This window comes from Rattus rattus, chromosome 6, assembly GCF_011064425.1.
Source record: "Rattus rattus isolate New Zealand chromosome 6, Rrattus_CSIRO_v1, whole genome shotgun sequence".
Classification (NCBI taxonomy): Eukaryota; Metazoa; Chordata; class Mammalia; order Rodentia; family Muridae; genus Rattus; species Rattus rattus.
In genome coordinates, this window is record NC_046159.1 from 115,142 (window position 1) to 141,052 (window position 25,911).

The following is a 25,911-nucleotide window of genomic DNA, read 5'->3' on the forward strand; positions in this document are numbered from 1 at the left end:
TAAGCCAGAGTACTCACTGGGAGAACCACAAAGTAGACCCCACCTCACACAGAGTGGAAGTCAAGGACTCTACTGACGTTCCTGTGTGCACCATAGCATGGGTGTACCCCATTCCTGCTCACGAATGTGCCCTGACACACACACACACACACACACACACATACACACTCTCCCCCCCCCCCTCTTTCAGATGATAACCAGAAGTACCATTTCCTACTGTTTCAGATGAGACTGTGGACGCAGGCACGGCAGATGGGGTGCTATGCAGCCAAGTGCATGGCCGCAGCTACTATGGGGCATCCTATTGACATGGACTTCAGCTTTGAACTGTTTGCTCATGTCACTAAATTTTTTAACTATAAGGTAAGTGGTAAAGGGAATGGATATCCTTTTGACTTGAAAGTATGGCAACCTATAGTTCCAGTGATGTCAAGAATGCTATTTCAAGGACGGGAAAGATGACTCTGTGATTATTGCTAATCTTGAGAAGACCTGAGTTCAGTTCCCTGTTCCCACTTTAGAGTTCATAGCCACCTAATAACTTCAGGGGATCTAACACCCTCTTCTGACCTCCATGGGCACCTACACACCCATGGCACGAGCGCACACACACACACACACACGCACACACACACATGCACACATACACACACACATCCATTTAATCTCTAAGCCATGAGTCTAGGAAAACATGGGCTCATTTTGTGTAGCTCGTTCATGAGACAGCTCTAACATTCATAAAGATTTCATCCACATAGATGTTCTACTTTTATTAATGTTAAAACTATTAATGATGAATATAGCCACTGGCTGTTTTTTAATATGACTGTAGGCTGCATGGCAGTCTTATCTACAGTTTGTTCATGCCATTTAAATGCTTTCTTTGGGCCCCTCCCACTGTAACTGTAAGGAATGTTTTTTCTGTCTACATTAACATGGCCTAGATAACTTGGACACTGTTATCTGTGGGAGTTGGAGGGAGCTGCTCAGAAAGACGATCTCCATTCTGCTTCAGGTTGTGCTGCTAGGCAAATACAACGCGCAAGGCCTGGGTGCGGACCACGAGTTAATGCTGAGGTGCACCAGGGGACAGGAGTACGTCAAAGTCGTCATGCACAACGGACGCATGATGGGAGCTGTCCTAATTGGTGAAACTGACTTGGAGGAGACATTTGAAAATTTAATTTTAAACCAAATGGACCTTTCATCATACGGGGAGGATCTGCTAAATCCAGATATCGATATAGAGGATTATTTTGACTGAAATTGGAATCTCTTCAGGAATACAAAGCACAAAATACGGAGAAAACATGGGAAACTGAACAACCACACTGAGTGACCGAGCACTCAGTAGAGAATGCAGAAGCCAGATTCCAGGTTGGAAAGAAATAAAGAAAATAATCCTTAGGATGGATCTATTTAATGACTGATTTGCAGATGAACACTTCTAGTACACAGTTGACAATAAACCTTGACTCATACAAAGCACCAGATCCTTTGTTTGCCTGAACATCATAGTAAGGCTGGGGTTTCAGGAGGCTTGCTGTCTCGGTTTACTTAGATCAGTGTGCAGATTGTGCAGAGCCTTCTTGCTGATACATTCATTACTGTCGACTTACTGTTTCTATCTGAACAAGAACAGCAGCTTTTCTCACCAGAAGTCATCCACATTGCTCAGCTTAAAATGTCACCCACTTGGAAAGGTGAGCCCATGTCAGCATTGTACTGCTTTAAAGGAGAGTCACGTCAGAAGATAACAGCTAGTTACAGCAAGGCAAATGGGCTTACAAAAGCTACGTGGACTTAATGTCAGCTATATCATGTTTAGACAACTTTACATGAAAGTTGTACTTCTCATTATTATGTAAGTAAGCTCTGAAAATAACAGCTTTATATGTATAAAACATAAAGTTGTTTCAAAAATTATAGCTGATTATAAAAGTGACCCACACATAAACACACATAAGCAGTTACATTGTGTCAGATTAAGTAACACTCAAGCATCATGAAGTTTTCTTTTCTTAGCGCCTGTGTTCTTAGAGCCAGATGGCTGAAGCCTGTTTTTAGACTTCTGGAAGTTACCTGAGCTCTTTTCTTTCCCCTTTGAATCCACTCCACAAGCTCCAGGTGACGCAGCCTGCAACAGAACAACAAAGTGGTACCCTGGTAACCAACCTTCAGCCACACCACAACCTTCAGCTTTCTCATGAGCTCAGCAGTCCCAGAACACCCCCTCGGAATCATCAACTCCTTAAGGGACGTGGTTCCTAGCTACACATTTCTACTCAAATATGGGCAACTGTCTTTAGTAAAGGAGGATGCTGTAAAGGGAGAGCCCATGCCAGCATAGCAAGCACTCTGAAGAGTGCATGCAGTTCTCAGAGGCTGCCACAGCACTCAGTTAACGGGCTTGCTGCCTCTGGAAAGCAGACTTGGTTTGGACAGTTTGACTTGTTTATAGTGTACATATATGCACACCATCGATGTCAGAAGACAGTCCACAGAAATAGGTCCTCTCCTCCACTAGAGGGCAGGAATCAGTCTCAGGAATGGAGCTCTGGTTTTCAGGGTCACAGAAAGGACTTCTATTATTAAGCCACAGTAATAGAATCCAGCAGACTTCTTAACCAGAACAGACCCATCCAGTATTACAAGGGAAGTATCTCGTGGGACTTAATCTGCAGTCCTCACATTCTAAGCGGTTACAGCCCCCCACTCTACACTGGGCCAGTCTAAAGCCCTGCACACTTATAAAATCAAAACATAGGAAGAAAACTGACATCATTTGTGTCTAACCAAACCTAGTAAAGAACTACAGAAAAGCCCGCAGGCCTCAGGCACACACTGAAAATGAGTAGCCAGTTACCCTAACGCTGCTCTGGGTGGACCTCTTCACTTGCATAGTGACAGCATGGCCTTCGTTGCTGAGAAGACTAGCTCTGGGTCCCACCTTCAGATACGAGATGGTAGCATAAGCCGTGAAGCTGTAGTCTTCCCTGTGGAAAAAAAGAGCCACAGAAAACTTGAAGGAGTCACAGAAAATATTTTTAAAACATTGATCTAAGAAACACTAGACCAGCACAAAGACCTAGTTAAGGAACTAGGTTGGGGTTTGTTTTAACCTTCTTGACTTTGTGATCAAAGTCTAAGAATTAGATAAACTGTTTCCTATAATGCTTCACATCAAATAACTGTGAAGCTGTTCACTCTGCTCCCATTACAGTGGAAGAAACACAGACACAGAGACAAATGGGCTGTGTACTTGAGATACTGCTGCAGGAGAGCATGTACGATGATTTTCTCCAGGTCTTCTCGGGGAAGGGCTGGGACAGCAACGCCAGCCACTCTGAACTTGGCTGCTCCCTTTCCCATCCAAGCATCAATCAGCTTCAGTGGGGTGAGCTTTTCATTCAGTCCTTCTGCATGCTTCAGAATCTTGATCAGGGCTTGGCAGTGCTCGGTTATATTCTTTTTCTCAAACGCTGCAAGGACAGACATGGTGGGCAACTGGGATCTAAAGATGAGGGCAGGAAGCCACCTCTGCTTTAACTGGCTCAGTAAGCACGACAGGCCCCTTACACATATTTTTTTTTTCTTAAATGTGCTCAGAATTAAGACCAGGGTGTTCCTCAAGGCTTTATCACCAGATCAAATTCTGTCCCTAAAACACATGTAAGGATCGGGGTAATGTAAAGAAAATGACCTGACTATCAAAGACCAAAGTGTGCCCTGGTAACAAGTGTCTGTCAGCTGTCACTGGGAGGTGAGCACTGCAGAACCAAGTGCTCTTCCCTTTCTTACCTCATTCTGATCATCATTCATTCGTACTGTGAGAGCCAGGCTGGGCTCCTAGAGAACATCCTAAGTCCAAGGCCCCAAGTACTGGGCTTAGCATCCTGACTTAACATGCTGCACCCATGTCAGTGTGGTCTCTGTAAGACAGCCTTCTGAACTAGTAAATGAGCATCTGCAGCCGTCAAGTTAGTGCAGAGACCATCCACTGAACCATCGGAACCCTGGTCAGTCCAGCTTCTCAAGAACACAGCACCAGACATGGAACCCTGTACTGTGAGAAGCCACTGACCAAGACAGACTATGAAATACTAAGGATTGTCTTTCCTTATGTAACAGTATTTCTATTTAGAGGAACTCTAACATTTCTTTAAAGATGTGCTGCCTCCAGGATAGCAATATGAAATGTGTCATACACATTTGATCTACCTTTGTTTTTAATGATTTGTATCACTTTTGAGTCTGGAAATTCTTATCAGTTTGTCTTTTGAATCTGTTTGGAGAGTCTAACCTTCCCAATGAAGCCCTCACTGCGTTTAGCCTCTCAAGAGCCTAAAACAACAAACAAGCTTACAGTCGTCTTTACAGCAGTTGTCACACATTTTGTTACAGGCGTCTGCATTCCACACTTCATCAAAATGTTGGGCTATTAACGCACGGCGACACCTGCAGACACACGGGAGAGAAGTTACTCATCTCACCAAGTATTCAGACTCTGCTCTGGAGTACATATATATCCTGTTGGCTTTCTACTGCTGCCACAGGAGTCCCACAGATGTAGTGACCAGGCCCACACAAGTGTTTTATCTCACCATGTGTACAAAACATCTTAGTGTCAAAGTAAAAGTGATGGCAGGCTGGATGTTTCTGGAAGCCCTAACCTCTGCCCTTAATACGTTCTAGAGGCTGCCATACTCCTTGGTTCCTGTCCCCCTCCACCCTCAGAGCCATCAACTGTGAGCTCAGTTTTCTCTCAGCAAACTGACCTCTCTACTCCCTCAGCCACTTAAGGACCCTGACTACAGTGGACCCACGAAGGAATCTCAATTGTCTCCTGCTCTACCAGCAGTGCGAGAGCCACTGCTGCAGAAGTGGTCGGCCTCACTGTGAGGAGACTGTCTTGATGATGAAGTACGTTCTTATAGTTTAGGCTAAATCTGAAAACAGTCTCCTGGACCACTAAAGAAATTTCCACCTTCTCCTTTCCTTTGACTACTGAGGCATCAGGTGGAAAGCAAATACCATTTTATCACTGGTAGGTCACTGCCAGCACTTCTGAGCTCTCTGTGTGACAGGTAATAAGGCACAGGATGGTCGAGGCCCAGGGCCTCTGGGCCCTGAGTGATGTAAGCAGAGACTGCCATGTATTTCCTAATGAGAAACTTGACCCCGCCCTGGACTAGTCAGTGACTCATAACCAGGGTGAACGGACTTGTCTGAACTTCAGTCCGAAATGCCTAGCTTCCCGGATGCCTTTTCACAGTCACTATACACAGCTAAGCAGCAGAGCCAGGAAAGGGGCTTCTTGATGCATAACCTTCAACAGCCTGGCCTTGGGGACCCCTCACAGACAGTGTCTCTTTAAGATGAAGGCAGGAGGGGCCCAGGGCTGGCCCACTGTAGACGCCTGCGTTTCCAGTGTTCTCCAGCAGTGCACGCAGCTGCCACACCACACAGCACACAGTACAGGGAGGCAGGGGCTCACACAGCACACAGTACAGGGAGGCAGGGGCTCACTTGCTGATATTCTGGCAGTATGACACCATCTCATACAGCTTCTGCTGTCCCACATTCTCCATGACCACCATCGAGCTGATCCTGAATATGTCTCCGAAGCCGTAATACAGAATACAGTCTGCTCTCCAGTCATCGCGACCTGTGCTTTGAGGAATTTTGGGATTGCGTCATTGCTTTTAAAAACCCAGAACATGCAAAAACATGTCAGTTGGCAGACAGAGCTTCACAATAGAGCTATAAGTTTTCCTATGTGAAGTTAATCTGCAAGAGCTACCCTGAGGGGCCGGTAGATGACTATACAGAGGCTCATCACAGATCAGTTTAAGATAGAAAAACAACTGTAATGAGTAGTTCACTTATTTTGGTTGTACATGTGAATGAATCCACTAAGTAAAAATTTCAATGGCAGACATGAACATATCTTACAACACACGAGAAAACAATTTTTAAACCTAACAGAATGTAAGAATAAGTATAAATATGACTTTAAAAAAGACTCGTTCTAAAAATTAGTACCTAAAAACAAGTATTAAAAGTCAGGATTCTGGTAAGGGGGTTGGTTGGGGAGGGGGAACACCTTTATAGAAGAAGAGGAGAGGGATGGGATAGGGGGCTTATGGACGGGAAACCAGGAAAGGGACTAACCTTTGAAATGTAAATAAAAAATAACCAATTAAAAAAACAACCCTCAGGATGCTTAAACGCGTCCTCGATAAAACCTCCTGAGATTACTCCTGGACCGGAACCTACATACCGGCACGCCCACTCTCTTGGTAGTAATTCTCCATGGATTTGCTCATTGAATGATGGATGACAAACCTCACGTCGGGCTTATCAATTCCCATGCCAAATGCGACTGTTGCCACTACCACCTAAAATGTGTTAATATTTGGTCAGTTAGTTAAGTCATTTACATATTTTAAGGGTAGAGCAGGCTTTCACAGACTGCATATGCTAACCTGAAGCTCATTGGCTGACCACTGCGTGTGAACCTTGGTCCTGTCCTCCGGCTCCATGTTGGCATGGTAAGTGCCTGCACGGATCCCCAGCTTCTGTAAGCTAATGGTGACTTGTTCAGAGTCTTTCTGAGAAAAACAGTATATGATTCCTGAGGTAAAAGATGGCCAAGTATTAGATACATATGCAGGTCACATTTGCTGGGAGTTTACTGTGTAACAGGCTCAAGACAATGAACAATTACAAGGCAGAAAGGGGAAAGGAGTCACGCCTCTGAGCACATACCGATTGGTGGGCATAATCCTAGGTTGATATACAGCTTGTCAGAAACATAAAAGAGCCATACCAGCTCATACCAGCTCATACCAGCTCATACCAGCTGGGGTTCCCAGGACCTCTGCTCTCTGCAACTTTATCCCACTACACAGCACTTCTTAAACTGATGGAAGTTCCATAAGATGATGTGAAGACTGGGTTTGAATAATCTGCCTTGGTGTGGTTCAACTTCCCGTCTCCAGGAGTAGCCATAGCAAAAGGCTGTAGGCACACCCTCCAGGACAAACAGTCGCATACCATTACGCTCTACAAACAACCTCGAGGACAGTGCTGAAGGGATACTAGGCTTCAGTCTCGCCAGTGAAATCCTTAGTCCTGGAACTCAGAAACAGATGCTCCCAACTTTACCCCCCTCACCTGGAGAGTATGGACAGCGCCCTTCCTATGAGGTAATGTGTCCCGTGTCTCTTCAGAATATTGCAGTACCCAACAGATACTAACTTGTCAACAATACTCAGCATTGCCATCCACTCCGCAGGAGGCAGAGCAGGCAGCTTGCATTCCAACTGAGACAGGGATGTCACAGACAGCCTACTAGACCAAGTGAATGGACCTGACTTCATCTTCTGGTGTCAGTCATCTATCACTGGAGGGATCATGTCATTTCATAAACTCTATGAAAAGGTTCCCCAAGTTGATCTGCTTTTAGCATTACCTGACTTTCCTTTGTACCGTCCATTAATGAGGTTTGCAATGTTTTCGATAAAGTCTTCAGCATTCGAGGGCTTCTGCCGAACCTGCAAAAAGCTTTCTCATTAAAAAGTAGACTCACCAGTGCCATCTAACTTGTATGTGCAAACCAGCTCTGAGGTGTGATTCCCTCTCGGGTACTGTCTCCTCCTGTCACTCTCGCCCATATGACTCATCCCTGCCTGTATCTAGCCTGTCTCCTTGACTTTCAGATCATAATCTGCCGGAGACGAGGAGGCATATAAACAGCAGGTAACTTGTGAACATGGGGGTTTTCTATTGTTTGATGCTTTAATAAAACCATGAAGCACAGTATGGATGTAATGACAATGCAAAGATTACATCTGTCCTTAAAACAGCTTGAAAAGATTTGGAAAGCCACTGGGATATTTTACCTTCAAGTATCAGAGAAACCCACATGGGAAATACTGGCAAACTCCTTAGTATGTGTTTATAGTTTCATTACTCAGTCACACAGATATCACCCCTCCTTGCTCTCAATCCTGTGCAAGAAAGAATTTAGCAAATATACCCTATTCGCTCATATTGTATAAAAAAAGACGGTATCATTTATCACGGCATTGTTTTCTATTCAGCCTAATGGAGATTATGCTGTACAAGTCACAGAGAAACTAAAGCACTACTTTACTAATGTCCTAATAATTACTTTATGACATTAGAACTGTTTATACTGTCATTATGTCATAAACACAGTGAAGAAGTATAACCTGTGTACCTCATAGTAGAGATTTGGTCTGTTGAAAGACGCTGTAAATGTCAAACATTTCTCCACACATAGGATTTTCTGTGCATCCTTCAAAACATGGTTGGTTGCTGTTGCTGTCAGCCCAATCAGTGAGATGTTGGGAAACTGGCGCTTCAAGATGCCGAGTGATTTGTAATCTGAAAAAGATGACAATGATCTGTCTGTCCCTCAGAGAAAGAGTAAGTCAGATCCTTAACAGCACAGATGATTGACAGCCACCTTGTTTTACTTGCAGACTTGGCTATAACAAATTTGAAGGCTTGGTGCTTCCTGAACTCAAAAGTTTTGCTGCACTTTTCTTCAGAAATAATGTTCTTGACAGAGGTCACATTAATTCCCTATTGAAAGCAGGTGTTATGCAGGTCGTTACTCTTGACCGAAACATTGCTGGCAGGCCATTCAGGCTCAAGAAACTCACATGACTGAAAAGGCATCTCTATGAGGTTATGTAAGTAAGCAATTAGTGGGGGAAGGGAGGCTCTCCAATAGTGTAACTGCCTATAAGTTCTGCCCAGCACTCCAGCATTCATGAGTCACTCATGTACCTATAAGTAATGAAAGTCCCATCACTTTACCAAGCTGGACTTGTCCTTACCTTCTCTATCTGGGGTAAATAGCGATGATAGCCCCAGTAAAGGTCATGCAATAAGGAACACTAGGCATGCACAACGGGCTTACAAGACAGTGAGATAAGGGGTTGGGGATTTAGCTCAGTGGTAGAGCACTTGCCTAGCAAGTGCAAGGCCCTGGGTTCGGTCCCCAGCCCCGAAAAAAAAAAAAAGAAAAAAAAAAAGACAGTGAGATAATCAGAGCACTTGACTTGCAAACAGCTGGAAGAAGCCATCAATCATCTGTGTGGCTGTCAGCAATCCTACCACCTGGTACCATTCAGAGTATCAATTCAGAGCAGAAGACAAGCAGTGGTAAAGCCACTTTGGGAAGAACCTGCTTCCAAGACACCATTCAGACTCGTACCTGCCACACACACCCAGTCATGACAAGAGTGGTCCTTCATACCCCTTCAGTACTTAAAATGTCTGGAAGAAACTGATAAAGAAATGTGGTAGGAAATGCTAGGTGTCAAGAGAAAGCCCTGTGACCACCGAGGAGAGTGTGACTGCCTAGGGAGTTGTAGATTTCAGAGATGGCATTTGTGTCAGGTCTAGAAGAATACACAGAAGTTCACTAACCAGGTCAGGAAGGAGCACAGCACACAGCAGTACCAGTCACTGTGAAAATTACCCAGCACCATTCAGGGGAGTCAGATCACAGGGTATGGTCTACTGTCCAATCCATTCAGGAATTTTACTTCCCAGAATTCGTTCCATGTACAGTAGCAAGCGCTGCTTGTCTCTGAACATCTTCCTACAAGTTCTAGCCAACCTGGTCTCTTCCACTCTTCCTTGGACTCCTCTCCCAACACAAGCTTTGACAACCAACACTGGCTATGCTAGGGCCTTAGCAGGCTCCACAGATGTTACACTGAGGTCACGGTTTCACAGAGAGCTCTTCCCCACACAGAGCTCTTCCCCACTTCGAGCCCCTTGATACTTTGTATGACCCTCTCAGCTCTGGTTTGTCCTTTGGTGCTCAGAAAAGTACTGAGGTCACCACTGGTCCTCCAGCTTTCCCCTTCTGACTTACCTTTGCTCAGTTCTTCCTTCAGCTGTGCAGAGCCTGACTTATAATCAATTTACAAAAGTCCTGTCACTTTCAGTCCCTCTGTCTTCTGCCTGCATTCTCAAGAAGGCCTCCTAAGAAAGCAGACTTCCTGGAAGCTGTGAACAACACAGCCAGCTGATTGGACTCTATCTGATAAGGTTCAAGGGGTCACCACACAAGTCAAAAGTCAAAGAACACTCAGGCTCTTGTTCCAGAAATCAGCCTTGGCTAGCACTGCACAGACTATGCTGGAACAGGCAAACACTGGATGAAGGGAATCCCATCTCAAGGCCCACATCAGATGCCTGCAGTGCTGAGCTGCAGTGACAGCATGGATAAGAGAAAATCACTGGTTGCTCAACTGAGTTCCATTCTCAGGACCTACATGTAGCTCAGTCCAGTCCAGGGGAGCCAACACTCTGGCCTCCTCAGTCACCAGGAACACAAGGTGAATATATATATACACAAAGGCAAAACACTCACATGTAATGTAATATATATCTATCTCAGTCTTTGGGCCATAAGATCCTGTCACTAAAGAAATGTAAAGAAAAGAAAGATAAAGACAGATGGAATAAAACTCTAGAAAACACTAGTATTTAAGGAAAAAATGAAACATACAAAAAATTGGAAAGTAAGAAATTCACTTCCTTTCACGTGTTTGTTTCACGATGGTAAGCAAGCAAGGGAGAAGGTAGGACTACCGGAAGGATTGGACAGCTAAAGGGCTAAGTGGCTGACTGATGGGAAGCTGATCTGTGGTACAAAGCCGCACAGCCGTGTAGACAGCAGAGAAGGGACCAGCCCCACCTGATGTGGGCTAGTAGAAGGTGACAGTCCAGGACAAATGCAGCAGAGACCATGACGACAACCTAGAGACTGCCCGGGGAAAACATGGGACCCATGATAGATGAACAAGCTGACCCAGAAGTCCTTGAGAGTGAAAAGTCACAGAAGGAAAAGTGGGCTAGGTCAGGGGATAGGAATTAAAACTTGTAGCCAGGTGTGGTGGCACATGCCTGTAATTCCTGCACACTGGAGGCAAATGCAAGTAGATCTCTGAGTGCAAGGCCAGCCTGGTCTACATATCTAGTTCCAGGACTACACAGAGAGCCCCTATCTCAAAAAACAAACAATAACAATAATAGTAATTAATAACGTGTATGTATATATGTATGTACGAGCATGTATGTAGCATTTGTGTATGAGCACATCCATGCAGACGTCAGTGACCACCTTAGGTGTTGGTTCCTTATCTACTCTAAGGCAGGGTCTCTTCTGCTGCTGCTACTGTGCTGAGTACACCTGGCAGGCAGGCTGGCCTGCCAGCTTCCCAGGACCGTCCCTCCCACCTGCACGGGGTGCTGAGTTGCTGGACTCAGCGTCATGGGTCCTGGGGACTCTGCATGGCAATCACTCGCCCTAGCCAAGACTGTTTAATAAAACAAGGCTGAGTAACTTTCTTTAGGGTGTCTTCGGGATTAGGTTGGCAGCTGAAGCATTACTAAAATATCTCATCACACTTGAGCTTCTCGGAGCTGGGTGGTACACTGGAAACCCAGGAAGACGAGAATACCTTTAAAGTCCTACAAATTCCTCAGTGACCAGGAAAGTCAAGAAGGGGTCCGGAGTGCTAGAGATGTAACTGGGGAGGAGCTTGTCTCTCACGGGTAACAAGTGGCTGAGATGCTGCACTAATGAATGGAGGCAGAGGAAATGAGCACCGACTCCATGAGTGGACAGTGAGCAGAGGCAGGCCCGCCTACCGCGATCAGCAGATGGAGAAGTAACCCCACATCCGTACCCGGCCTGAAGTCATGTCCCCACTGACTGCAGCAATGCACTTCATCCACCGCCACTCCAGTCAGTCTCCCGGCCTCATAGGCTTTCTCTAGCCTCGACATGAACATCTTGCTTTTTGCAATTTTCTCTGGAGTCACATAAATCAGCTTTAAGTGGGAGTTTTTATTCATCATTTCAGCGTGCACGCATTTTACATGTTCCTATGAAAGACAGAGTAGACACTCAGAGCAGAGTCAAGTCGATGGACCATGATACTAAGTGAAAACCAGTGTTCATTACTAAAAGGCAACAGAAGAGCAGTAGCCCGGGGCTCTTCCAGAAGCAGATGCTGGCTCACTAAAAATGAAGCCCCATCCCCGGGTAAGCCATGACAGCTGTGCAAGCAGTATCCCTAGTGACTCACATCCAGAGTGCTGAAGATAAAAACTAGTCACTTGGCAAAAAAGGGAAGAGTCATGAATATGTCAAGATTTTCCAATAAACAATGTGTATGATTTTAAGTTGTTAATAATAAAACCCAAAATGTGAACCAAATACAGTAGCTGTGGCCATACAAATTCACTCATTAAATTTATAATTATACACCCATGGACAAAACCATTTAGCTGTTTTAATTATAGCTAATTTAATGAAGTTATCAAATACTCATTTAAATATGTAGACTCTTGGGTACACTTACCATTAAATATTATAAGTATTAATATTTTAATCAGAATGCTAAGTGTTGCATTGTGCTTCACTTTTCTCTTCATTAGAGGTGCAGGGCCCAGCAAGATGGCTCAGCAGGCCAAGGAGCCGACCTGACCGCCTGAGTCAAATCCTCAGGAGGGTCCACATGGCAGGAGAGTGAGTCCTACTCCCTGTCCTCTGGCCTCCGCCTGTGTGTGCACTGTGGCATGTTCACGCCCTACTCCACTGACACACAAGTCAGTTTAACAAGTAAAACAACAATACAAGTTATACACTGAGAAATGTACAGTTAAACATGTGGCCTGGATTTGTTCATATGAATAAATCAAGGGGTTACGAGGATTGATGGAGAATGGCAACCATTTGTATATTCCATAACTTGTGAATTCCCTAAGAGAATTTATAAGGAACAGCCTGGAAGTGGTCTGTCCTGCTGATAAGGTAAGACAGTCTGTCCCCACACACACGTGTGCTCTTAGTGACTCGTCTTCTGTATTAATGGATTGCACAATGAAAGATCCTTCCTTGCTAGTGTGTGTGTGTGATGCATATACACACATGTGTCCATGTTTACATGGAGTCAAGTCAGATCAGAGTGAACTTTCCTTCTTTATATGCCCCACTTTACTTTTCTGAGATACAATCTCTCACTGAGCCATGAGCTCATCAATTAAACCAGGCCGGCTGGTCAGCAAGTTCCAGGGAGCTTCCTGTCTCTACCTCCCCAGCTCCAGGAACACAGGCAGGAGCCACTATCATTCAGTTTGCACATAGGTCCCCAAATTAAACTCAGGTTGCCCTCACGCTGCAAGCACTACCCACTGAACCATCTTCCCAGTCCCTCCTTGCTTTATACTACATAACAAACATGTTAGCAGATGCGCCCTCAGAAGTCTAGACGGGAGAAAGGCTGTCGTGTGGAATGCAGTCTCCATGAGCACCAAGCGCTGGGCTGCTGTGGGACCGAAGCAGTACCTAAGGGAATAAGCTTGCTGCTTCTAACAAGGTCACAAAGACAGTGAGCCCAAACCCTACGACTTCCTGTCTCGTGAGGTACTGAGCTTTCATGGATTGCTTTTATCTTTATAAGTAAAAAAGGCATTGTTAATTCATGGGGCATACAAAAATAGTGTCCAGTGCTAGCTGTGAGCAGAAGCCCCAGGCTCATGACATGGTATTTAGAGTTTATACCTTACCGGACACTCAGATGCAGGTGAGGATCCCACATCAGTTAAGATTACTTTACATCTGAAACTCCAAACCACGCTCCCATACCTTAGAGCTAGAAGAATTCAACATAGTAGCTGAAATCCCCAACTGTTGTAAAACCATCAGCTGATCTTCCATAAGAGAGATGAGTGGACAAATCACCAGTGTAAAACCTGAGAGAGAGAACAAACCAAACCTACGTCAACTCTCCAAGGCCAGTGCCCTGCGCTGAAGCAGTCGCTCTGCTGCACCGGCCAGGCTGTCACCGCTCAGGCAGCTGCTGGTGCAGATTTACCAACTCAAGGGACGTGACGGGCAGGACAAATGGCCAAGGAAGATGACTGTAAGGCAAGTGAAGTAAAACACAAGAACCATTGTGTGGGGAGATGGCTGGGCAGTTAAGAGCTGAGTCTCACACAGGACCGGGATTCAATTCCCAGCACAGAGATTCACAACCATCTGTGGCTCTGGTTTCAGGAGCTCCTCCTCTGAGCTCAGGCATGTGGACACAGACGTACACTCACACATAAAAACTCAAATAATAAGTACTTTTTAAAAGAAAACATAAATTTCTACCTTTCTTCAATCCTGCAGAAATACATTTTACTATTTTTAATTTGTTACCCTCTTTAACAACCAGTATAGAAAATCTCAATGAAATAATACACACTAGGCTGTTATATCAGGGAAAAATTATTCAAAGCTGTCTAAGAGAACATAGCCTGTGGTGCTCAGGGTGGCAGGCACATGTGGCCTGAGTGCAAACCAGTGAGCAGGGCAGTGACTGAAGGAAGTCTTCACGTGCGAGCTGCTGGGTGCTGCTGAAATGACAGTTCCCCTTCTACTCTGTTCCTTACAGGCAGAGAGGCAGACTGAAATATACGACTCACACGGGGACCTTAAAGGGCTCTTGCCCTGTCTGTTACTCTCTTTCTCTTTCCCACACTTTCACCTTCTTCCTCATTAGGGACAGGCACTCAATACACTTAAACAGGTCATGTCCCTATCTGTCAAAAACCAAGATGCCTACAGTGGTCTGAATCCTGAACCCTGAACTCCTTGTTGGAACCTAATACACACTGGGACAGTGCTGACGAGCACAGCCCTTAGGTTAAGAGGATCAGGCAGGAAGGGTGAGGCCTAGGATGAATGTCCCAATAAACAAGGAACAAGGGACTGGCCCTATGATATGAGGATGCAGCAAGAAAGGGCCACACTGAGGAACAGGTCCGTTCCAGACATCGAATCTGCTGCCATCTTGGTCTTGGCCTCCAAGGGCTCCAGAACTGTAAGTGATAAACTTATTACTTATACATTATCCAGTCTAAGACAGTGTGTTACAGCACATCAGACAGACTAACACTGCTCTCCTTTCCTCATAGCCACTCTTTCCCAGAGTGCCCCACCCTCAGAAGCTCAGCTTCTAGTCACTCACCACCACATTTGCTGTCTGGGTCACATGCCAGCTCTACGTAAATTCATAGCCAGGGTCAAAGACTATTCCCAGCCTCTAACCTAACTTACAGGTCCTGGTTTTGTGTGGTCTTCTGCCAGCAGCCATCACAGGCCAATGACCCTCCCACCTCTCCTAGCCCTAGACTATCCTCCGGTGCTTGTCTACCCCAGCTTTCTGCAAGGTCTTCCTCCTCTCAGCCTCAGGTGTCCCTCCGAGCCCTCCTTCCTCCCATGCCACCTGAGAGTGCACACTTCACTTTGGTGGGTTCAGAGGATTTGCATAGTGCAGGCTAGCTCACCTGGCCCAGAGCTATCATCTCACCCCATGCTTCCTCCCGCTGCAGCCCACCTGAATGTCTGTAAGCACCGTGAACTCTATACGCCCAGCCCTGACTACACCATTTCTCTCCATCCTCACATAAGCCCTTTCTCCCATGGAGCCGTGGTAGTGAATACCTGCGACTGATAACAAGTGGGTTGAAAGCAGTCTGGGGACTCACATTAACCGTCACGTACCGTCTGAGCACAGCGCTGGCAGCTGGTAGCACAAGCTCTTCCCTCCTCCTGTGGGCATGACAAGAAAGATGTCCTTTCTCGCCAAAGTGGCGTTGACAGTCTCCAGCTGCAGAGGTCTGAACTTCTGCAGTTTAAACACATCTCGCAGCATATGTTTTACCTTTCCAGACCATGGGAAATCTACAAAGAGAAAAATAAGCTAAGCAGACTGGAAGGATCAAGACTGACATAAGATGTGAGCGGCCACTTTCCACATGAAGCTACCAGAATATATACAAATCACACAAGTACATAAAACTTTCAATATCTGTGAGCCACCAAAACATTTACCAGTGTTGTAATCAGTGTAACTAAGTAGTCACAGCAAAGCACAGTGAGCGCTATATGACTACTACACCAGAACCTAACGTAAGCCAGTGCCAGTAACTGAGAATTAGCATGCATGAAGGAGGGCAGTGCTCAGCCAGGCACAGGAACAAGTCAGTGGTGACTCAGGAGTTCAGAGCTGAAACGCCAAGCATGAATGAACTTAATTAACCTCTTAGACTCTGGGTGTAAATGTTCTGCATTTAGAGACCAGTACCGAAAAGAGTCTCCACACACATATAAAGTTGTAATTTCTGAAATATTCCATTAAATAATAAATGTTTGTACAACAATGTTAACTGTAAGTAGAGTTGGGTATTTGCCGGCACACATGTCTGTGTACCATGTAAGTGCTTGACGCGTCAGAGACTAATAGAGTAAGGTGTTGTATACTCTAGAACTGGATTACGGATGGTTGTGAGCCACCATGTAAGCTGGGAACAGATCCAGCAATCAGTGCTCCTAACCACTGAGCCATCTATCGAGCTCTTCACTCAAGATCTTAGGTTAAGCATGGTTTGTTCTGGGCCGGGTGTGGTGGCACGTGCATTTAATCCAGGCATTCAGGAGACAGTCGGAGGTCTGTGCGTTGGAGGCCAAACTGGTCTACGGAAGTTTCACAACAGCCTCAAAGACAAACAACAACAACAAAAACCACAAGGAGTGGGGTCTGTTCACGGCAAAGGGGAGGTCTGGCTAACTTTTTGTTTTAGTTAATGCTGAAAAATCTGGCTCATATTCTTTTTTTTGACACTGATGTTTGCTACTAAGACCATATGCAGAGAAAATAAAACCCCAAATTTCAAGTTTACACATAAAGTATTATAGCGGTGAGTAAAGAATGTCTGCCTGCAAGTCCCCTCACGACAGACAGCTCCATCCCCAGCACGCACTGATCCACGGGTGACTTCTTTCTAGACTACAGCAGTGGAAGGCAGGAGGCTGGCAAACCTTCTTTACTCCATGCAGCTGGAGACGTGTCACAGTCGCCGCTCGCCTCGGCAGCAGAGTCCTCTAAGCACTGCTTGATTCTCTTTGTCAGGACTGACTTTCTCTGAAGGAGCTCGTGGTACCTCTCTGTAAGTTCTTGAATCTGGATGTCAACTGCATGGAGCTCACTGGACACAGACTCCAGTTCATCTGTTAGAGCTGGGAGAGGAGAGAGAAGAGAGAAGGAACAGTGTGAGGTCCCTATTGGTCTCTGGGAATCCCTTCTACATTACAAGTCTAAAAGTAGGAGAGCAGAGGGCTAAGGACATGTTCTAGAGTCACAGAGACCTGGACTAGTCCCCTTCCCAGCTAAATGATTTCAGCAAAACACCAGCCAACACTCCACTGTCCCCTTCTACCTCCACTGTCCCCTTCTACCAACTGTCCATAATATGCAGTTATTGAGACCAAAGTACTTGGGGAAGTTCAGTGGTTCACACAGGGAGTTCTTGACAGGCGCTGGCCAGAAGCTAAACGTGTAATAAATGACAGTTGCCATTCTTTTTTTTTTTTTTTTCCAGAGCTGGGGACTGAACCCAGGGCCTTGCGCTTGCTAGGCAAGCGCCCTACCACTGAGCTAAATCCCCAACCCCGACAGTTGCCATTCTTATTATGTCACACAGAACTGGTCTAACAGTCCCCTAAATCTGCAAGCAAGTCACCTGGCGACTGGCCTCACAAACACCCCCATGTTTGGATTGGTGCAGCTCATGAGAACGGCCTGCCAATCATCACAAGCTGATGGAATGTGTGAGACGAGGAACAGTGCTGTGCTAACCTGCTCTGCCATAGCATGGCTGCGGACTCATGCAGTCCCAGGATGCACTTCCACTGTCCAAGTCAAGTACTGACTCAAGTATCAAGTCACAGGGAGGCTCCTTTCGATACCAAATCAAGGAAGTCAGGGAAATTTTAAAGCTAATGGTACCACATGTGCTTGAATAACCGGTGTAGATGAATCTCTTCAGGGGATAAAATCTGTGGTCATCATCTGAAGGGAAGAATGAGGCAGCACCAGGCTCTCACTGGGATGCCAGGCATGGGGTCAGGTGCTCCGGCATCTCCCTCATGTCAGGGATCTGCTGGTGCCCCTGTGCCCGTGGGTCAGAAGCTCCTGCAGTTTCTGCTGCAACTTCTCTGTGCTCCTGGAAATCTGGGGTAGGTTTGTTTGCAAATGTATGTGACTGAGGTCTTGGCTCTTCAACAGGACACAGCATCTGGATGTGACAGCACACTGATGCAAGTCCCAGGGAGCATCGGATGAGTCTCAAGCTGTCCTCCTGAGTTCTAGCTTATCCTTCAGGATGCAGCCCACACATGCCGGCCTGAGCACATCCTTCCCTTCCCATGCTCTGTAACCTCACTGTTGTCGCTGCTTTTTCATCTCTGCAGTGCTGCACCTAGGACCTCAGGCAGACCACACAAGCATTCCGCCCTAACCTACAGCCCGTCCTCCCTGTATTCTGAGAAAGGGTCTCTCTGACATACACAGGCGTGCCTTGAACTTACAGTCCTCCTCACTCGGCTTCCCTAATACTGAAATTACAGATGTGTGGCATTACACCTAGCTGCCCACATTTTCTACAGATGCTTAATACCTTCCTTCTGAAATCTGCGGTGGCTAGCCCAAGTCTTCCAAAAACTAGGTTACTATGTTACCTGTGCTTCCTACCACTAGCACATCAATTCATAAGGCACACTGCCAGGAACTCAACGGAGGCACCGTATGAAAAGTGAGCTCGAGCAAGTCTGAAGTGAAGGCAAGCACAATGGGTAAAGCCCATCTTGCCCTCACCATCCTCATGACTCGCTGATCTCTCAGGGAGTTCCTTACACCTAGGTTCTTATTAGTAGACTGAAGAAGAAAAACAATCTAGGCTCAACTTGGAGAAGACTGTGTGACACACTGGCCCGTCTGAAAACGAACAGGATTATTGCAGGGAGCCCTGAGCAGAAACTCGGAGAGAGTTCTAGTTTGCAGTCCCTGTGTGGGTGTGTACTGCTTCTCACGGTGCCTGGGGTACAAATCCATACTGATCCACTGCCAGGGATAAACTGGGGGGTGGTTAGGGCTGGGCAGAGAGAAATCCTGGGAAAGTGAATAGGGTCTGGGGAACGCTGTGTAGGAAATCCACATGGGCATAACTGGGAAGTTACTTGTGTCCTCTGTGGGGGCCCACTAATAATAATCAAGAAAATGCTAATTCATCTAGTGGACAAAACCATCTGGAAATCAGCCAAGCCCATTCTTGTACAAGGGCAAGAACAAGCTGCCAGTCTTCAGTCCCAACATCCATTCACTGAGACTAATCTGGTCAGCGTCCAGCTTACAGACAGCACATCCTCACTGAGTCTCCTCTGTGGCATCATTCTTAAGAGGAAGACCAGAGTTGATGAGACACTGGGACCTTCTGTGGTGCAAGTACCTCACTCAGTCACTCAGTGTACAGACACCCTGCACACGGGCTTTACCCTGCACACGGGCTTCACCCTGCACACGGGCTTCACCCTGCACACGGGCTTCACCCTGCACATGGGCTTGCCTCCTCTGAAACGCTGCCATTTACAAAATGCCTTGTGGACCACATTCATATTTTGCACAAACTACTTCACAGCACAGCACATGAAATTCTAGGGAATTCAGTGACCAAATCATGCCCCTCAATGTTTAGAAGTATCTATCCTGAGAGAGTAACAAAAAGTCATTTCAAAAGATCAGTTATAGTGCCAATATAACCTTATAAAATTATATAATGTACTATAACATTAAAGGGTGCAATAGTCACACACACACACACACACACACACACACACACACACACACACACACACGTCTGCTCCACATCACTGAGTACTGATACCTCTCCTGTAGACTCAATTCACAACAGTAAGAAGCAGGGTTCCTCCTACTCTTGAGAGAGCTGCTAGTTAAACGACCCTTAAAACTAGATCTTGAGGATCTAGGTATCAAGGAGAAGATGCTTCTACCAAGGAAAAGAACAGTTGCTCAAAAAATGGAAGCCAATGGCCTGCCCTCAGACACTAGAAATCAAAGGCAAGAGGCAGCTGAGCTGACTGAGGAAAGTGACCTCGACTACTAAGGGGGAGGTGGGTCACTACCACATGGTAGGACTGTGTCTGAAGCAGGGGTCCATGGGACACCTCTCACCATCCCCATATATTTCTATGATTAAGCTATTACACAGTGACAATGGCACCCCTAATAAGCATACCAATAAGGTTAGTCTTCACACAGAAACAAATCAGATACAGCTCACATAGGAAGCTGGAGAAGACAGCTCTGAACACCAACTCTGACCACTGACCACCAAGAATAGGATCTGCACACCATGTCTTTCTCCTGCTCTTTGTGATTTGCCTCTTGGCCAGGCTTGTGGCTTTCTGGTTTTGGTTTCTTAGTTCCTCTCCTATTACCCAAACACCTAACATAAAATACTAGTAGTTAACCTCCTACGTCAGGCTGTGACTGAGATGAGTAAATCAATCTGTGATCTCTCTGGGCGGCTGTACAAGGGAGAGTGTCATGGCACAAGCATGACTGTACCACTGCCTTCATTTGTAAGTTAAGTAACACAGAGGCCAAGGGGAGGGACGTGCTGTGCTGCCTTAACCAGGGTGGAACCATACTGACCAGCATCCCCTTCTCTAAGCAGTGCTAGAGAACTGACCTTAGAACTGAAACAGAAAACCTTTCTTTCCGCATCTACATATCTAGATCAGGGTCAGATCAGGGCTAATCACATTGACATGAACTGCTGTGAGGTAACTTCAGCCTCCAGAGCCTGTTTTCCTTTAGTTCTCTAAACCTACAGCCAGGCTGTGTGCAAGGACAGCAGCTCTGTGACAGTCTCCTCCTTCTTCCAAACTGTGTGAGAGCTGAGAGTGGGTCATGTGATAAGAACTAGCAGACCATCTTCAAAGAGATTATTTTGCCTTTGCTCTCAACATTTTAGACCTCTTCTCATTCTGCATGCCTTTCAGACACCTCAGACCTAATCCCACAGACAACATAGAAAGAAGGCTTAACTACTTCCCACGGTCAAGTAAGGGTTAATCACTGCAGTAAATCCTTTCAATAGTCTTGGCACTTCTGCTTCTCTGATCAAATTCTGCCTGACCCAGGTATTAGTGTCAACCCACGCATCAAAGTCAGCACTTGTGACCCCTACACAAAGTCCTGATGAACGAGAATGTATGAAAATCTGGGTGCTGAGACTTTTCTCAAAATGCTACTATTTCCAAAGCTCACCTCTACGACACAGGTCGCAGGAGGTGAGAGCAAACACTCAGTGAATGACATCAACAACCCATGGAGGAGAGCATGGCCAAGAGCACGGGGCATGTACTGCTACTCCACCTCAAGAGCATGTTGAAGAGAGTGGTTCATACGCCAACCAGTGTTCCTAAATTTGTGGTTCACGTGTAGATATTCTAACAATGTGCCAAGCTGAAATTAACAAATGATTTCCTCCTACCAAATACAAAGCAACAAGCCAGAGTCAATTTCAGAGGGTGCTTCAAGTATGGGTCAACGAATGGGCAGAATACTAGACAAAATAGACTAACTTCTTAAAATGGATCTGCTCCATTATTTCATTAGCTTTAAACCATAGCCCATGGGAGATCTACAGTCAGGGCAGGTAAAATAGATGTGGAATCCAATCGCACCCACACTGTACCTCTGTTCAGCAGCACCGTTAGTCTCATCTTAACCAAGAATAAAGACTACTTGTGTAAGGATCTAAACAAATTATTACTACTGATTACCAACTTACAGGATGTGAGAACAGACAAAGCCAACACTTAACACTTAGGCAAACTATAACATTGTATGCCTGTTTGTGTGGTGTGCGATGTGTGGCATCTAGTGATAAAAAACCCTTCTGAATGTTTTTCTAAAAAGAACTCAATCTTGTTTCCCAACTGGTATGGTAGCATGCAGCAGGCCATAACCACTACACTCCAGAAAAAAACTGGAAAACCACCCTAGTTTAAAAGTTTCCTGCCCTTGCCAGACACCCATCAATCGAACCAAGAGCAAGATGTTATATTTCAGCATAGTCTGAACACGTGAAACCTGCAATGGAGGGAAACACATCACCACAGTGAGAGCTGATCTGGGGAAGGTCAATAACGCACTAACTGCTTCTGTGAACTTAAGGCACTACTCAGAGGGCCATATAAAGATTTAGATCCCAATGGGTCCAATGTAGCACTTTTTATGTAATCAGAGAGGGCGGGGGGACAGACAGACAGAGACAGAGACACCAAAAGGTCAAATAAGGTCAGTTTAAAACAATGTCACATTTCAGGCATTGTGTGAGGAGGGAAGTGGGAGAATGTAAAATGAATAAATAAATTAATGGAAGAAATAAAACCTATTAAATCATAAAAGTTTTAGTACCACATCTGGAGTCTATATTTGTTTTTTCAAATCACATCCCAAAACCATACAAATCATTAAAAATGTGGTTGAAAGCTAAGAAAGCTGATGCCGATTCGTGTTCATGCTAACTGGAGCTGTGGGGGTTATGAGTGACTTGTATTTTCTTCCTTGTATGTTCTCAGTCTCCTAGACATCAATCAAAAGCATTCTCTGAGCCCTCACGCACTGCTGACGGGAACATAAAATGCAGCCACTGTGCAAAACAGCACCAGCTCCTGGAAACATCAAACACAAAATTACCATTCATCAGTGGGTCCAACTCTAGGTACACTCAAAAGAACTAGAGATAAGGCCGGTGAGAGGTAATGTTTGCTGCGCTTACCTGATAGCCTGAGGAAAGCGACCTGACTCTGCCCTCTCTACAAATGCTGTGGCACACATACACCTATATTCTCACATGTGTGCGCGTGCACACATACACGCACACATGGGCATACACACACACACGCACACATACACCTATTCTCACACACACAGACACAAACACAAGTGCACACTTAAAAATCCAAGTTGTCATATTTGGTTAAAAACAATAAAACATCAACTATTCCACAACAAATAAAAAGACACACAAAACATAGCACAGCACATTACATACAACGGAACATCACTGGCATTAAAGGGAAAAAATACTTTATATTTTGACACAAATTACCTTGTAGACATAATGCCATATGAGGTTAGACAAACACCCCTGTGTATAATGTCCCCAAACAGGTCAAGTTCAGAGAGGAAGAACAGTAACTCTCCAGGGTTGGAGGGGGGAAGTACAAGTTTTATGGGCCTGCCCACATGTGGGTGATGACAAGGTTCTGGAGATGGACAGCAATGGCAGTCACACAGTGCAGACGCTCTGATCACCCATGACCTGTCTGCTTACTAGTACTCACGTGGGAAATTCTGTTGTACATAAAGATAAAGTAGCCTTAACAAAATCACTTCTAGAATCAAGATTTTTCTAACTTTTTAAATCAAAAGGCAAATCGAAATAGAAAAACAGTAATACACAAAGGGTAACTGCATCCACTGACCTGGGATGGAAGCCATTCTAAAAGTGACCCGGAGATCCAAACGTCCTTCTGAAGTGAGAGAACAAATATGGTAACATGTCCACCAGCAGCACTGTCGAGGTCGGCAGGGGCCCTGTTAGCATGCACGGGCATTAGTGACTGGGCAAAGGGGGTGTCTTCAGGGGCAGAGGCCTGTGCAACGCACTTCCCGTGTGTGCATTACTGGCAGCTAGAACTGTTATGGTGCAGCCTGAGTACCTGGGGGAATGGAAGCTCCCCAGTGTTTCTGCCCCACACGAACATGAGCAGTCATCCCAACCACTTCTCTCCCTTTGTTCCTGGAGAGCACCACTGTCAAAATGATTCCGGAAGCTCTCTCCGTGCCTCCTGGTGGCAATAAACACATCTTTCTCCACTCTCTTATGTCTTAGTTCTGCTTGCTTTGCCTTTTGGCTTCAGCATGTTCAGCTCTACAGGGTCATGAGTTTAATCTCTAGCACCACCAATCAAACAAAATCAATGATATCAATAATGCTCAGTCAATGAGCATTATTACATACTTTATAGAGCAATATAATTTTTAAGAAATCCTATAGATGTTGGTGCCAAACAGAACAAACAGAATGTCAACAACACTCCCCGAATAGGCCGAATATTAAATAGTTCCAACGCCAGGATCACATGTGCCTTAGCAACCTGACATCTATGCCTTTCTCTCTGCCTTAAAAACCGGGGTGGCAGGACTCTTGGCCTCAACTCGCCTGCCTCCCGGGTGCTGAAAACTAAAGGCATGCATGGCCGTGCCTGGCAGGACTCATCGTAAAAACAAGAAGTAGGATAGATTTTTAAAAATAAGTGGATAGATGAATAAATAAATAAACCACTTAGCAGTTCACTGTGCACTTGCTTTAGAGAGTTACAGTTAAATGCATCCTTAAAAGAAATTAGTATTCTAAGCAGGTCATTTTCAGAACTTTCTCTCTTTTTTTTGCAGGGAGTTTATTCCATTTCTCTGTAAAATTTGCTCACTTGCAGAGGGGGATGGGGATGGGGAGCACACTAGTACTCTGCTGGCTTAAAAGAATCTGGGACAGTTAAAAGTGGAAGAAAACGTGATTTATATTAAAATTTAATGGTTTAAAGCTTAGGCCTGAATAGTCACTTCCCTGAACTGTTACGAACATTTTTATTTTTGATCAATGACAATCTGTTACCATTACATAAAAACAAAATGAGAAAGCATGTCATATTTTACTTAATTTTGTGTTTTTAGTAATTATTTGGGTAGGCTAGTAACCTGCCCAAAATTCCCTTACAAGGACTTAGGTTTTCTACCTGTTTACGTTTCAACTGAGTTTGCTAAGTCACTGTGCGCTCAGTTAGAACACTGGCTTTTATTAGGGGTGGTGTTTTAGTTTTCTGGATCAGGAGTCAGGATCTCAGTGTGTCAATAAACTGTTTTGCTCAGTTAATAATCATCTGTCACCATTACATAAAAACAAAGAACATTATATTTTGTTTAATTTTATATTTTTGCTAAATATAAGAGTGCTCTCCAAAGACAGATTCTGCAGCCATCTATTCTCACTTGGACTGTTTCCTTTATCGAATTTGTACCCTTCCTGTACAAGGCTGTTAAGACAGATAAGCCTTGATTAAAGAGTAAGGACAAAACTATCGGACATTTAAGGATGGGTTTAAGTCAAGACTCTTCCTTCCTCGTGTATGAGAGCATCTTCTTATCACTTACACTTCCTAGAGTGATAACATTCGGTCTACGGGCTGTAAGATCCTCTAACAGGGCAGAGATTGATACTCTCCACTTTTGTAAACAGCCTAGCAAAAAAGTCTTTTCCAGAACCTGAGAACAGGAGCTCCCTCTTCCCTTAGGAGAGACACGATTTAAATCCATTTCCTCCCACTCTTTCAAATATTTCTTTGGACCTTGCTGCCAAAAACCTGCCCATTGCCCAAATTAGGTAAATTCGCAGCAAAAGATATCTCAGCACGAAATACACCCAAGAACTAATTAAGTTACGAAAAGGTCTGTCAGTCAAAAGCGTGAACCAGGTCAGCGGTCATCAGTGTGGGAAGAAAACGCAAGCTAACCCTGAGCGCATCCCTCCACCGCGCCAGCTCCACAGCAGGCAGAAGCACATGCCGTGGCGTCCAGGGCTCCTGAAACCGTCGGCAGACGGCAGAGGCGCCCGGTTCCTAAACCTCCCGGCAGACGGCAGAGGCGCCCGGCTCCTAAACCCCCCGCAGACAGCCGCAGACCCACGCGCCGAAACCGGCGCCGCCACGAACCTGTCAACTGTTCCGCGTGTAAAAACCTTCCCGCCGCCTCGCCCGCAGCGCCCACCCTTCCGGATCAGCCCCCTCCACCAATCACAAGTCATTACCTTCTCTGATTGGCTGTGTGGTGCGGCGTTCAGGCGCACATCCGAACAACAGTGCGTGCTATT

At 45.5% G+C, this 25,911-nt stretch overlaps 2 protein-coding genes across 3 annotated transcripts in view; one reads left to right on the forward strand and one right to left on the reverse strand.

The window, feature by feature from the left end:
- Pyroxd1 (pyridine nucleotide-disulphide oxidoreductase domain 1) overlaps positions 1-1,486 on the forward strand; it is a 16,330-nt gene extending 14,844 nt beyond the window's left edge. Inside the window, exons 11-12 of the mRNA XM_032905363.1 lie at positions 226-363; positions 1,016-1,486. Coding sequence (XP_032761254.1) covers positions 226-363; positions 1,016-1,264 — 387 coding nt within the window. The 3' untranslated portion in view covers positions 1,265-1,486. The remainder of the gene's footprint in view (positions 1-225; positions 364-1,015) is intronic.
- On the reverse strand, positions 1,402-25,833 carry Recql (RecQ like helicase). Of its 2 annotated transcripts, XM_032905362.1 has the most exons (16): positions 25,754-25,833; positions 23,468-23,579; positions 16,931-17,128; positions 15,614-15,793; positions 13,709-13,815; positions 11,745-11,943; positions 8,249-8,415; positions 7,478-7,559; positions 6,489-6,637; positions 6,284-6,401; positions 5,530-5,668; positions 4,367-4,458; positions 3,263-3,482; positions 2,867-2,996; positions 2,083-2,137; positions 1,402-1,728 (listed from the first exon to the last, which is right to left on the reverse strand). In XM_032905362.1, exons 2-16 carry the CDS (start codon positions 23,481-23,483, stop codon positions 1,715-1,717), a joined length of 1,866 nt encoding a protein of 621 aa, XP_032761253.1. In that variant the 5' UTR covers positions 23,484-23,579; positions 25,754-25,833; the 3' UTR covers positions 1,402-1,714. The 2 variants fall into 2 exon arrangements, with proteins under 2 accessions (XP_032761253.1, XP_032761252.1); XM_032905361.1 differs by having other exon boundaries at positions 1,402-2,137.
- Between the last annotated feature and the right edge of the window lie 78 nt (positions 25,834-25,911).